The following is a 13,840-nucleotide window of genomic DNA, read 5'->3' as shown; positions in this document are numbered from 1 at the left end:
GGCTTCTCAGGCTTGAGGGCGGGTCGTGTAGTAGACGCTTTGGTGCGTGAGTGAAAGTTATGGATGTGGGATCTCTCCATGAAGGGGGAAGCACTGCAGGAGAAGTGGGCTTGGGTTGGGTCCTCGGCCCTATCTCCTTCTAAATAAAGTGGAGACAATCGCACTTGTTTTCCATTCTGTCTATTGGGAAGTCCCTTGTGGAATACTCCTAGGGTCTTTAAGTGCACAGCACAATCCCTAAGTTATAAGCAGCCTTAAAATCTCTCTTGAGCCTCTGTGAGTGACTTTCATTTGCCTATAGCTGTATGTCACATGTAGTTACAGAAGGTAAGTAGGGTATACCTCTTCTCAAACATTTGTTTTCTTCTTAAAACATCAAGACAGCATTTCCTACTTCATTGGTGACAACTCTCTGGCAGAGTGGGCTGTGAAGAGGCAGTCTAGAGCTGTAGGTGACCTAATTAATATATATCCATCAGGTATCAGGATACAAGCAAAGAGTATCTGTTTTCCATTATGATATGATGTGATGTGTATGGCCAAAGTGTAAGTGCTCTAGCAGCATCATGGATAAACATCACATAAAATAATGGGTATATATGGGTATTTTGACTTGATACTGGGAATAAAGACCAGCTTTTCTAGGTGAAGGAATATGCTCCTGGCTAGTTCACATGGCATAAAGAGTAGGCTGGGGTCCAGATGAGTGATTGTAAGACTTTCTTTGCAAATCTGTTTGCTCATGTATGATTTGAGGTTTAAATTTATTGTTTACAGTCCTCTTACAGAAATGTTTGTTCACATCTATATTGTGAGTAGCAGTATTTATGTGCAAGTCTCTGCAGTATCAAGGCATTTTCGTCTGCATAGTCTGAAGGCCTGTATTATTCATTTACATTAAAATGGGAAATGTGATTAGTCTAATTTAGATTTCACAGATTAGGAGACAATCAAGTAAAGATAGAAAAAGATAATATAAACATTCTTTTGTAAATTTCTCATTCTTTATTGCACTCTAATCTTTTTTCATTGTTCTTAACTGCAGGTAGCCCTACTGTTTCCGGGATGTCAGATATGGATTATCCTTTGCAAGGACCAGGTTTGCTGTCAATACCTAATCTTCCGGAGATCAGCTCAGTCCGCAGAGTCCCACTTCCCCCAGAGCTAGTGGAGCAGTTTGGACGTATCCTTGTGAAAAATAATGTGTGACGTTCTGTAAGTCGTAATATTAGAAAAAAACTTATTTTCGTCCATAATCTTCTTTCACGATCTTTCTGTCAGGCTCCCAATAATGAACTTTGATATTGTTCATTTTTTTTATATTATCCCTTCATAAGGATCCAAGTGGTAACAAGTTCCATTTGTGTAGAGTTGCTGGCGGGTTTAGTTTCTGTATTAAGAACTTTGAATATTTATGGTACATAGTTTATGTACTACTGTCTATAAAGTAATACCTTTTTTTTTTAAATGCTCCAAAGGGGATGCCTTTGCTAGGCAAAATGCATTTAGTCCTTACATCAGCTGTGCTTCAGATATGCAGTGCAATTGTATGATGGGAGTATTTCCAGAAATCAGCAGAGCTTGGCTGACCATTGACAGTGACATTTTTATGTGGAACTATGAAGATGGGTATGTAGAAAACATGTTGCTGGTGATATTTTATTGGTATTATAAGTGACTGCGATAGTGGGAGGTTGTTTACTGGTAGCACAGAGGTCTGCTATTCAATTTAACTTATCTTGATTCCGTTTAGGTTTTACTAAAACTTTTGAGTGGTATAAGGATTTTTAAGAGTTAGTAATATTGCTGCCAAATCATCTAGAGATGAAAGAAAAGAAAATGCATTTGCTTAGGGTTAGACATAACTAATATCCTGAAGTTATTGCTGTATTTATGCTAGGGCTTTGCTTATGCCAAAAAAGTAGAAAAGATTATACTAATTCCCTAAGTTTTCTAAGTAGATTTAGTAAATACTCTGATGCATGTACAGTGGCCAGTCATTCCCACAATGGTAAGTAATACAGCATTAGTACTTTGAAGTATTGTGATTGAAGCTGTCCTGCCTAGCTTATTTTAAGGATACATAGAACTGAAAATAATTCATTCTATTTTCATATGGCAGTGATATGTTTATAATATGCAGGTTTGCATCTTTATTTGCCTATATAGTAAGAATTCTTTTAGTAAGAATTGTTTTATATATATTGTTGCATTTCCTAAGAAGATTAAAGTTCAGATTGTGGCTCCCATAGATCCTATCCATATATTTACATTGTGTCACAGTGTATTAAATACATTCCCCAAATAAAACAACACTGCATGGTGTTAATAATCATAAGGTGCTGAGGTGGAGGTTGGGAATTCTTGCTTTAGATAATTTTCATGGGGAAAAAAAAAAAGTGTAAGTTCTTCCCTGCTGCTTTTAATCAGTATTGTAGACGCCGCACTGTGTAATTCAGAATTGACTGTATGAATTAATGAAATGCAAAAATACAAAATATTGCAGTTGGGTGTCAGGTTTGAAACTCAGCTATAGGGGCTTCAAGCAGCTCAAATGTTTGCCTATATAGTTTTGCTGTGAAACTTCTCTGTCATTCTGTTCTGCTGGACGTGCTTTCACCCAAAGCAAAAGATGTAGATGGCTTCAGAATGTTACAATAGGTATTATTAATTTTTAAACATACAGAATCTGATTTTATTTACTTTTTTACTTTGTGAGACTATGTGACAAATTTTGTGTGGTTGTGTGTTGATTTTTTTTTTCTTGACAGGGGAGATCTGGCTTATTTTGATGGTCTTAGTGAAACTATTCTTGCAGTGGGTCTTGTAAAGCCAAAGGGAGGTAAGGAATATATGACAGTGAGTAGAATTAGGCAGTTACTGAATCTTCTATATATGTTTTTTTATACATGCATATGTGAAAATCTGTATTTTGTCTGTGTGTATGTGTATGCACAAGATACATGGGTTTGTTGAATTTTTAGAAACAACGTGAAATAAATTACAAGCCAAAAATAATGTGTGGCTTAACAATCATTTACAATGATAAGCTTTCATTTTTCATCCACATCGTACTCTTAACATTTGTAGTGTTTATAAATTTATACAGGCAAGTGATAACTTCCATGAGATCCTGGTTTTTAGCTCTCCCAGTTCTTTTGGTAGCTACTGCTTAGATAACATTGAAGTCAAAGTTGAATTGATAGTAGGGTTAAATTTAAAAGAGGGACATTTATAAGGAAAATGTCATTTTAAAGGTCCTGTATTTCATGAAGTGGAACCTGAACTGCTAACTGATACTCCTTTCTAATTCTAGAATTTCACAGATCATTAGGTCTTAAATATGACTATTGAGTTGCTATGTCTTTCCAGTGGAAACATTGGATACATCATTGTGATCTAAGAGGTGGGCTGCAAACTAAAATTTTATTTTCTCCCCTTCTTTAGGTATCTTCCAGCCTCATGTACGACACTTACTTGTTCTGGCTACCCCTGTGGATATTGTGATTTTAGGGCTCAGTTGTGCTAATATACAAGCAGGTAATTCTCTCCTCTCATTCTCAGTTGTGCATTAACAAGTATACATGGCTGTTTTACTTGTAGCCATTTAAAAAATAGTAAAAAAAGGAAAACAAGACCATGTGCTAAGTGCCTTGCTAATTTTTAAATCATGTTACAGACAGGGGGAAATCATTTTTACTTTTTCATTTGCTGGATCCTGGACTCCCATAGGAGCACTGATTAGTATCATTCACCTGCTTAACATAAAAAGAGCTTTTGAAACAGGTACTCCTGTTAATTAAACAACATGTTGGAGAGGGAGAGAAGAGATGGACCGGAATCTTGGAACTGGTGAATACAGTTCGTTAAGCTGGCTGGCATTTGTATTCCAACCACAGAAACCTGATACCATATTTTATGCGCTATATATTAATACAGAAAATACAGAATTGTTTGGAGAAAGTGAGAGGATTACAATCTTTTGCTCTCTTTTTATACTATCTTGATGTCAAAGAGTGTTGTGTTTTAAAACGGCAGGTAGCTAAAACAACTGCACAGCTGTTCGCTCACCTCAGTGGGATGGGAGAGGGAATTGGAAAAAAAAAGGTAGAACTCATGGGTTTAGATAAAGACAGTTTAATAGGACAGAAAAAAAAGAGAATAATAATGATAATGAAAATTATAAAAGAATTTACAAAACAAATGATGCACAGCACAATTGCTCATCACCCGCTGACCAAGCCATGATGCCTCCCTAGCCAAGTCCCCTGGCTTATACCCTGACCATGACATCGTATGGTATGGAACACCCTTTTGGCCTGTTTGGGTCAGCTCTCCAACAGCTCTGAGGCTGTGTCCGCTCTCAGCTTCCTGTGCACCACCAGCCTGCTCGCTGGCAGGCTGGAGCATGGAAAGCTGAAAAGTCCTTGACTGCTTAGCAACAACTAAAAACATCAGTGTGTTACCAGCATTATTCTCATCTCAAATCCAGGACACAGCACTATACAAGCTACTAGGAAGAAAATTATGCCAGCCGAATCCAGGACAAAGGAAAAAAAAGTAGAAATCTGTGTTTTAGAGTTCTGATTTAGAGGGGATGACAATGTATAGAAATGAAAAACATTGCATTTCCTTACTTGGAAACTTATACAGGGAACTTAGTTTAATTAAAAAAAAAAACCTCAGAAGATTTGTTTCTTTGCAGTTCACTTTGGAGAATAGCTATTCCAGAATGTGTTTAGTAGTTACAAAATTTGCTGTAATTTTTCCTGTTTTCCAAAATGCTTCTTATCATGGACCTGTAATATTTATTAGAACTTAAAAACTAAAGAAATTGATTCATTGGTTTGTTTGTTTTTTTATTGAAGGTACTGGATCTCCCAATGATAGTATGTCTGGCGGAATGCAGTTGTTACCAGACCCTCTCTATTCGCTCCCTACTGACAATACTTATATTCTGGCAATAACATCCACTGACAATGGGCGTATTTTTTTGGCTGGAAAAGATGGCTGCTTATATGAAGTAGCATACCAGGTGACTATAAGTTTTACACACAGGCATTTTTCCTTGCTTCATTGTTGTGGTATGTAGGCACTAAGAGTTCTAAAACAATGTCAGGTTTGCCGTTTTTTTTCTTCCATACTAATGTTTCATGGTTTGGTTGCACAACAGCTGTCACATCTTAGTGTAGGTGCATTGTCTTTGAAGAAGTAGCAATTATATGAGGAATAGCAACACAGGTTTGGTCAACTTCAAAAATAAAATTAAAATTGTGACATCCTGTACCCTTTTTATGTAAAATTTTCTTTTTAATGATCACCTATTTCTTTCAATTGAGTAGTACGTACTTTTTCAATTAAATCAATGGTGTATAGTTAGATTTTTACTTGTTTTCATATTTGTGCCGTTAACAGCTTTTTTAATATAACTACCAGTTTGGTTTTTGTTTTGTCTTTTATTTCAATGCTGTATTTGTTTTAAATTGTAGGCTGAAGCAGGCTGGTTTACCCAACGCTGTAGAAAAATTAACCATTCAAAGAGCGCACTGTCCTTCCTTATTCCTTCATTGCTACAGTTCACGTTCTCAGAGGATGGTAAGTACTGATGTTGAAGACTTACCCAATAGTTTAATGTAACCTTTGAAATAATACTACCAAGAAGTCAGACTGAGTAGTTTCCTCATTCAGAGCATTAGTTATTGTCAATGAAACTTTCAGTGGTTGATGATTGTAAAAATCAGGTCACTTCTTTCTGTGTCTAGTTCAGGATACAGATACCAAAGCCTGGAAAGTTTGACACTTAGGAGTAAAGTTAGAGTGCTGTAGTACAGAATTAATATGTGCTTAGTGGGATCACTGCAAACAGTAGAATCTTTAAGTAAATAATTTTACCCGACGTCACTGTTATGTGAAAAATTAATTTGAAATTATTTTTAAAATTGTTTTATCTTTTGTTTGTTTGTTTACTAATAGTTGTGTGAAATTGACTGCTGTTTTAAATGACTTCTGGTAGGAGTCCTGTGTGGGACTCCTGCAGTTTTTGTTAACTTACAATTAACTGTTTTATAGATATTCTGTCTTAAACATGTTTTCACTAAATCCAGTATTGATTTGCTGGTTCTCCCTTTTTCCTCCCCCTTCCCCAGATCCTGTAGTTCAAATTGCCATTGACAACTCTCGAAATATCTTACACACCCGTTCAGAAAAAGGAGTGCTGCAAGTATGTGACGACTTCTAATGACTGCTGGCTATGTTACTAATGTGTATCTAACTTTTTAAGTTTCCCCCAGTACCTGGTAATTCTCTGTAGGTATTACAGGATATTATTCCAGTTTATCTTTTTGTAGCAAAGTATGTGCCTGAAAACCTAAAATACTTTCTTCTGAGGAAAGACTAGCCTTTTGATTTTCCCCTCAATTATATGGAAGTATGAGCATAAATAAAAATAGAGTTTGAGTTGCTCCTTGATAGGTGAGGCTGTATTAATTAATTCAACCGTAAATCACTAAGCTGTATTATTGAATTGCAGGTTTACGATTTGGGACAAGATGGTCAAGGAATGACCAGGGTTACTTCTCTTTCACAAAATGCTATAGTTTCTGCTGCTGGGAGCATTGCCAGGTATATTTATGACAATTATAATGTAAGAAGCTTCCTTTAAGGCCAATAGTTTCACACTATATTTTTGAAGAATGTTGTTTGCTTATTTCTTTGGATTGAGAGTGTTTGGGGTTTTTTTTGTTCTGTTTTTTAGAACAATAGATCGTTCTGTATTTAAGCCTATTGTTCAAATAGCAGTGATTGAAAATTCTGAATCCATAGACTGTCAACTACTAGCAATCACTCATGCAGGTAAGAAAGCAATGCTAATGCCCCTTTTAAAGTGATAAATGGCATATGTGCAGTTTATAAAATTGTGACCTTTTTTTATCTTTTGTTCAGGTGTCCGACTGTATTTTAGTACTTCACAATTTAAGCACCCAGCAGCTCGTCCCTCCATGTTAACCTTGGTTCATGTCCGTTTGCCACCTGGATTTTCAGCTTCTTCTAATGTGGAGAAGCCTACAAAGGTTCACAGAGCTCTTTATAGCAAAGGTAGGCAGTGGAACATGGCTCAGATGAGACTGGGGTTTTTGGGGGGTTTTTTTGTCAGTCACTATCACGCTTTTTACATTGGGGAGTTTGAAGTGGTGGTAATAACTGGTAACTAAGTATGGCATCTGTGTTAGAGAGTTTTTGGAAGTGGAAGGTTGTCATATTTTTCAGAATTTAGTTCTGAAAGGTGCAGTGTTTGAGCAGAGAACTCTCTTCATGTGTTGATCAACATTTTCTTTTCTAATCTCCCCATAAAATAGAATCAGTGTGTTCAAATTCACCTACATGTCTCTAGCCATGTGTGATTAGTTCTTGAAAGCAGTGGACAGAATAGGCTTCTTAGCTGTTTAGTGACTTTCATGCTGAGTTTAGCGTGTGCTGACTGTTGTTATTTTTTAATTCATTTAGCTACTGATACCACATAAGACACCAAACAGCTGTCAAATGGTTCCATTTTTATGTCATTTCTCATTGTAGGCTGAATTTTTAAAAGTGTTGAAGAAACGTAGAGGGGGATTGCTGACCCTTTTAATCATACATACTGATTTTTATCCTTGAAGTCATTTCCAGATGTTTTTTCATCCATGATCTATTTAAACATCTGATTTTTGAGGCATGTTCTAACTGTTTTAGGCTCATGTTTGTTTGTACATTTTAGAGTAGACAGAAAATGGTGTTAAATGTGACCATCTGAAGAACCCTATGACATACAAACTCCGGAGATATTATTTGCTGTTCAAACTGTATGATTAGGACTTAAAGATTGATTTTTACTAAAAAAGGAATGAATTAATGGATTTGCATCTAATGCATGATTATTGCTTCTGATACAAACGCAGTATCTCTGTTCTTGCTAGGAGTCCTGCTGATGGCAGCTTCAGAAAATGAGGATAATGACATCCTGTGGTGTATCAATCATGATTCTTTCCCTTTTCAAAAGCCAATGATGGAAACACAGGTACTAAAGCAAACTTTTATACCATTTTGATGGAATCTAGATATTATTTTTCGCTTCTGATAACAGATACTTAAGTAATACTATCTGCAAGAAATGGGTAGTTCACAGAAAACTTCCATGAGGAGTTTGGAAACACTTATAAAGAAAAAAAAAATTAGTAGGCAGTTTTGTCAGTGAGTGGGAACTGATCTCTTAATAGGAATGCCTAGTTCAGCTGTACTTTCCAGCTTGATGCAAGCTATGTATCAGAAGCAATTGCCTTGACTTCTAATTAACATATTTGAAAATATCGTTGCCTATAACACGCTGCATATTTGTGCACAAGCACAGGAAGACACAGTCCACAGTCCATAGTGGTGTTTGTTGGTGAGGATAAAAATTTGGCAAAGATTGTTTAAAATGTAGGTGCTAGAGACTTTGGTTTCTTTATTTAAATTGGTACGCCATATCTTCATTAAATTTCAGACATGATTAATCTCTTCCATTATTTTACTTTTTTTTCCTTACTTTCTTTTTCCTAATTGTTATATAAGTGGGTTTGCAAGAGGGGCTTGGAGGGAGTTAGTTGCTTTATGCGTCAGTTCAGGGAGAATTTCATGTATTCCAGCTCTGAAGGGAAGTCTGAAGTCTTCTGCTGAAGTAGAGGAGTGACATGTCAAAAATAATGTTATTGGAGGAACAGTAGTAGAGTTGGCGTGAATGGAGAGATTGTATAAGTTAAAAGTTTCCAAGTCAGGTTTTGATTTGTCTGCTGTTTTAATAACTTACAAAGGAGCTTTATAATTACTCCTTCCCTGCAAAAACTTAGGCACAAATACCCAAGTGCTGACCTCTCTTTTTTTTCCAAGGCATTTGGCAGTAACAGCCAAGTTTCCCAAGCAAAACTGCAGCCTGTTCTTGAGCAGCAGTTCTTCCTTGTTAGCATACATAGTTTTCTGTAATGTCTTCACAACCATATGTCTCTTCCTGAGATACATTTGAAGTACTGCTGCAAACCGTGAAAATCTTGTAAACCTTTATGATTCAGTTGCAGTATTTGTTGATTCTTATATCTTCTGTTGATAAGAAATAATTTAAATTCGTGATACCTTTGGTACCTAGTTCTGATATGGTTAGCAGATTGTTGCTGGTTATATTGTAGCAGCATTAAAGGATTCTACTTTGCAAGTTGTTTTACATTTAAATACAAAACACTGTCCTTGACCCCCTAAAGAAGCAATATATTATTACCTGTCTCCCAAAAGCAGCAGTATATATGTAACTGTAAATTCAGTGGTAACCTTCTGTTAGACAATACAAGAACTTGATTATTTTCTTTGGGTTTTCTTGTGTCAAGAGTAGATTCTATTCTGTGTAATTTTAAATGGTAAGTAGTAAAATGTCACCACAGATGTACAAAATCCATGTCTGTTACCAAACTTTGGATAATGCCTGTCTGTTGTTCAGATGACCACCCGCATTGATGGACATTCCTGGGCTCTTTCTGCTATCGATGAATTTAAAGTTCAGAAGATTGTAACACCGCTAAATAAAGACATTATTCCAATAACTGATTCACCTGTTGTTGTACAGCAACACATGCTGCCACCTAAGAAGTTTGTTTTGCTTTCAGCTCAGGTGAGTATTACTTTTCTTAATATAGGAAATCAGAAGAGTAAGTATGAAATTGGAAGACTGATCCAAACCTGTAAATGTTTATTTATTTTGGATATGTTTTAAGGATTATATTCTGAACACAAAAAGGAATAAGGAAGAAGATTGTTGAAACTATCTGTAACTATTTTAAATTTAATCAAAGCTATTGCACCAGCTTGTACAGTGCATTAATAGTTTTTGTTGGTCTACAGAGACCCTTGGAGATATGGATCATCTGAGAAGTTCTTTTAACTTTGGTTATGTTCATGGTTATATGAAATTGAAACAGAGGCTGGCTGCCCAGAAAATATAGTTTGAGTAAATATTGTTGGCAATTGAAATTTGAATAAATAATTTCTTCTTTGTTATAGAATAAGTCCCAAAAGGGTTTTTTGAAAGGGTTTTTTTAAAAACATAATGTACAAAAAGAAAAAAGAAATTAACTTCCCTACTTGTCTTTTCTGATAACATTTAGCAATATTTTAGGGCAGTTAATATCTTACCCAATAGGCAATTTAAAACAAAAAAAGTTTAATTATTAATGTCTTAAAACTTCTAGAGTCAACCTGCGTTTGTTTAATGGCAGTTGTTTTGTTAAAGGCACTAATCGTATCCTGTCCAGTAGTTAGTACAAATGCAGAGGAGATGATTGAGTGTACAGTCTTACCATGCCCTTGGTCCTTGAAGTGACTTCAAGCATTTTTTTCCAGGCATTTTGAGAATTTGCAAGATACATAAAGCTTTGCTTTTCTGTGTATACTTGCTGTATGTTTGTATTGTATGCTTCACATTAGGCTAAGAACAGCAAAATTAACTCAGTTTATGGAGAGTTTATAGCCATTGCAGTATTTTTCCTGCCTTTCCTAGACTTGCTAGAGAATTTTCTGCATGTGAATGGGAACTGGGCTTTAGACACCATTCATGTTATACTTTGATCCAATAGTGCAACGAAGGAAGATTCAGAATGCTAAAGATAAGCATTGTGGGGAGGGGTTTTTGGCATGGCCAGAGTAAAGACAACTTTATTATAACTTATTTTGGGTTACTTTAGGGGAGTTTTATGTTTCATAAACTCAGACCTGTCGATCAGCTGCGGCATCTGCTTGTTAGCAATATAGGTGGAGATGGAGAAGAGATTGAAAGATTTTTCAAGTTGCATCAGGTAAGATCTGTTGATGTGCTATGAAAACTGGAAGATTTATAATATTTATGTAAATCTAATCACTTTCTTTAGCATCTTTTTGTTGTTGCTATAAACTTCTAGTTAACATTTCATTTCTTGATTAAAGTATTAGCTTTTACTCCTGTATTGTCTACATAGACCAAGTTTGTATAATGATAAATTAATGATAAATAATGTCTCATTTTGTGATATCTAAAAATGGAAGTGTAATTCACTTCCCTGAAATTCTTATATGTCCTGTAAGCAGAAGAATAGTGCAGTTGTTAGTTTAGCAAAGTAATTCATCTAAGAGCAGGGGAGGAAGAGTATCTAAAAAAGTTAAATTCCTAGCACTACAAGAGTTTTTTACATTTTGATGGGCAATAGAAATGTGTGGTTTTTTGTTTAAGGTAAATAACCAAAAAGCAGGAAGGAAGTTATCATGGATTACAATTTTAATTTGACTAGTACTGATTAGTATCTGTAGTGAATGTTTACTGTAATCTAGTATCTTGTGCTTTGATAGGATATACTAAGTGATATTTTAACATGCCATTAGAATATGTAAACCATAATTTGTATAGATTTTTTTCTTCAAACGCGTTCTTCATTTACATTTCTGTAGAAGTTGCATGAATCTTAGTCATAATCAGGTGACAGACATGAAGATTGTTTCCTACCAGTAATTGTACGAGTTTGCAAAAACTTACCTGCTACAGTCAGAGGACTCACTATGATTCACTTTGTGTCTATAACTGGGAAGAGCTGATTTCCTTGCCTTCTAAATAAAATGATGCAAAAAGTATTTACTGTTTAGTTATTGAGCAATATAACTTCTGTGCATTTCTTATCAGCTTGATATAATCTGCCACACTAATAGTATAATATGATTTAGGAGGATCAGGCCTGTGCCACTTGTCTTATCTTGGCCTGTTCTAATGCCGCATGTGATAGAGAAGTATCTGCCTGGGCTACTCGAGCATTCTTCAGGTAAGTTTCAATTGTGTAGGTTGTTCTGAATATTACATTCAGGATCACTACAGCTACTAAACAATTGTACAGGCTCTTTAACCTGCTGCCTGAGTGAGTATTGTTTTAAAATGAGGATAGACTATTAAACCTGGAATGGTTTAACAATTCCACAATGGTGGAATATGCTTTTGCATTAATTTAGGGCTCATCAACAAAGGATTGTTGTTATTTATTTGTAATGTCATGTAATATGTCACCATTCCTGTAATGGTGATTTCTTGTTAGTTCCCCTCTTGGATGTTTGTATTCCACATGTAGAGGAGGCTATTGAAAATGTAGTTTAATCTGCATAAAATGCACTTATCTATACTTCACGTATCCCAGTTCATTGAAGTGCACTGTGTAGTAGTATCCTTAATTGAGACCAACTCAGGCAGCTGGGAAAAGAACAGACAAATTTTTTAATTTTTGTGTGGGTTTGGGGTTTGGGGTTTTTTTGCTTGATTTGGTGGGTTTTTTTAACATACTATAATTACTTATGCTGTTCACCATTGCACCAAGGAAATTTATATTGAGATAGACTTTCCCTGTTCAGGGCCTGATAGCTTTTGGTCATAAACGTTGATTAATTGTTGTTGTTTTGTGTGTTTGGGGTTTTTTGTTGGTTTGTTTTTTTCCCCTACAAATTGAGTGAGGGAGTATGGGCTTCCACTTTGGAGGATTCTTCAGGATATGGAGGATCTACTTTAGGATATGGTTTAGTGGGCACAGTGGTGTTGGGTTGCTGGTTGGACTTGAGGATCTTTAAGATCTTTTCCAACCTTCATGATTCTGTGATTCTGTGATTAATTTGTCATCTGCGTATCCTTGGTATGGTGCAAATATGTATATTTTAATTAGCTGCCTTAAACAATTGGTATATTGCGGGTCTCTCGGCTGGCCTCACAGGGCATGTAGCCTGGAGGAAAAAAGGGGTTTGGTAAAATACAGCTGTTGAGAGTGATGATAAAATGTGCAGCTTTGACTGTATGTTTGTGCTAGAGTTTGAGCGTTAAGTTTCCAAAAGCTTGCTTGTTCCTTTCCAAAACTTGTGCAGGTGTTACATCAAGTCATCTATTCTCAGTAAGTTCTGAACAGTTGCTCTTTGTTAAATTGAATTACATTACAAGATCTGAGAGAAAATGTGGATGACAACTCTGGAGAGATGGATGTTAGCGAGGGAAGATGTAATAAAGTGCTTATGTAGCATTATAGGAGAGAGACACATAGAAATGACTTGTGGATGGTAGAATGATAAGCGTACGTCATCTCAGCTGTGTCCTTCTTTCCACTTTACTATGGAGGCAAACCTTAAAAAGATACTAAAGCATAAGCCTGATTTTGAGAATTGATAAATTTCTCTTTAAAGCCTGATTGTGTCATATCACTACAGAATTTCAAACAGCCACAAAAAGTACTTAGTTGTTTATCTAACTTGCCTTTGCAATTGCATATGTTAAATGCTTTCCATACAACATGTATTCAATTAGTTTTCTTCTGCCAAAAGTATCATACAGTCACAAATATTTCTGAAAAGTTGTGCTGGTTTTTTTTATTACCCATTTTAAAAGAACCCCCAAATTGCTATTAATTCTCAAAGACATGAAAATCAAATGGACTGTGTATGAAGTATGAGGAATTTTTGTCTTTGCATGTAAACTTCAGGTATGGTGGAGAAGCACAAATGAGATTTCCTTCAGCTCTGCCTCCTCCAAGCAATGTTGGACCTATTTTGGGTTCTCCTGTTCCTGCTGGTAAGTAGCAAGCATTTCATGGTTTTGGACAGGATTTTTTTTCCTTGAGTATGTTGTGTTTTGTCTTCTTACAAGTATCTGTGTTCTGGTGTGTTCTGAAATAGTCCTTTATTTTTCCACTCACTGGCTAATTAATTAGAGAAATTTTTTTCCATTCCTCTTGAGTGATTTTTTGATTTAGTGAGAGGGTAATGTGATATCAAACCACGATATTGCATATAATCT

At 35.7% G+C, this 13,840-nt stretch overlaps 1 protein-coding gene across 1 annotated transcript; it reads left to right on the top strand.

Moving 5' to 3' along the window:
* Positions 1 to 1,053: 1,053 nt before the first annotated feature.
* On the top strand, positions 1,054 to 13,615 carry NUP155 (nucleoporin 155kDa; the record flags this gene model as incomplete). The annotated part of the gene is made up of 15 exons (XM_010284038.1): positions 1,054 to 1,183; positions 1,533 to 1,629; positions 2,772 to 2,842; positions 3,448 to 3,540; positions 4,869 to 5,035; positions 5,490 to 5,595; positions 6,147 to 6,220; positions 6,530 to 6,621; positions 6,755 to 6,852; positions 6,943 to 7,095; positions 7,953 to 8,053; positions 9,500 to 9,670; positions 10,740 to 10,850; positions 11,746 to 11,840; positions 13,527 to 13,615. Coding segments are annotated over exons 1-15 (1,636 nt in total), but the record flags the coding sequence as incomplete, so codon positions are not given.
* Between the last annotated feature and the right edge of the window lie 225 nt (positions 13,616 to 13,840).

This window comes from Phaethon lepturus, unplaced genomic scaffold (genome assembly GCF_000687285.1).
Source record: "Phaethon lepturus isolate BGI_N335 unplaced genomic scaffold, ASM68728v1 scaffold20140, whole genome shotgun sequence".
In the NCBI taxonomy this organism is placed as follows: Eukaryota; Metazoa; Chordata; class Aves; order Phaethontiformes; family Phaethontidae; genus Phaethon; species Phaethon lepturus.
This window is presented reverse-complemented; position numbering and strand designations above follow the sequence as displayed.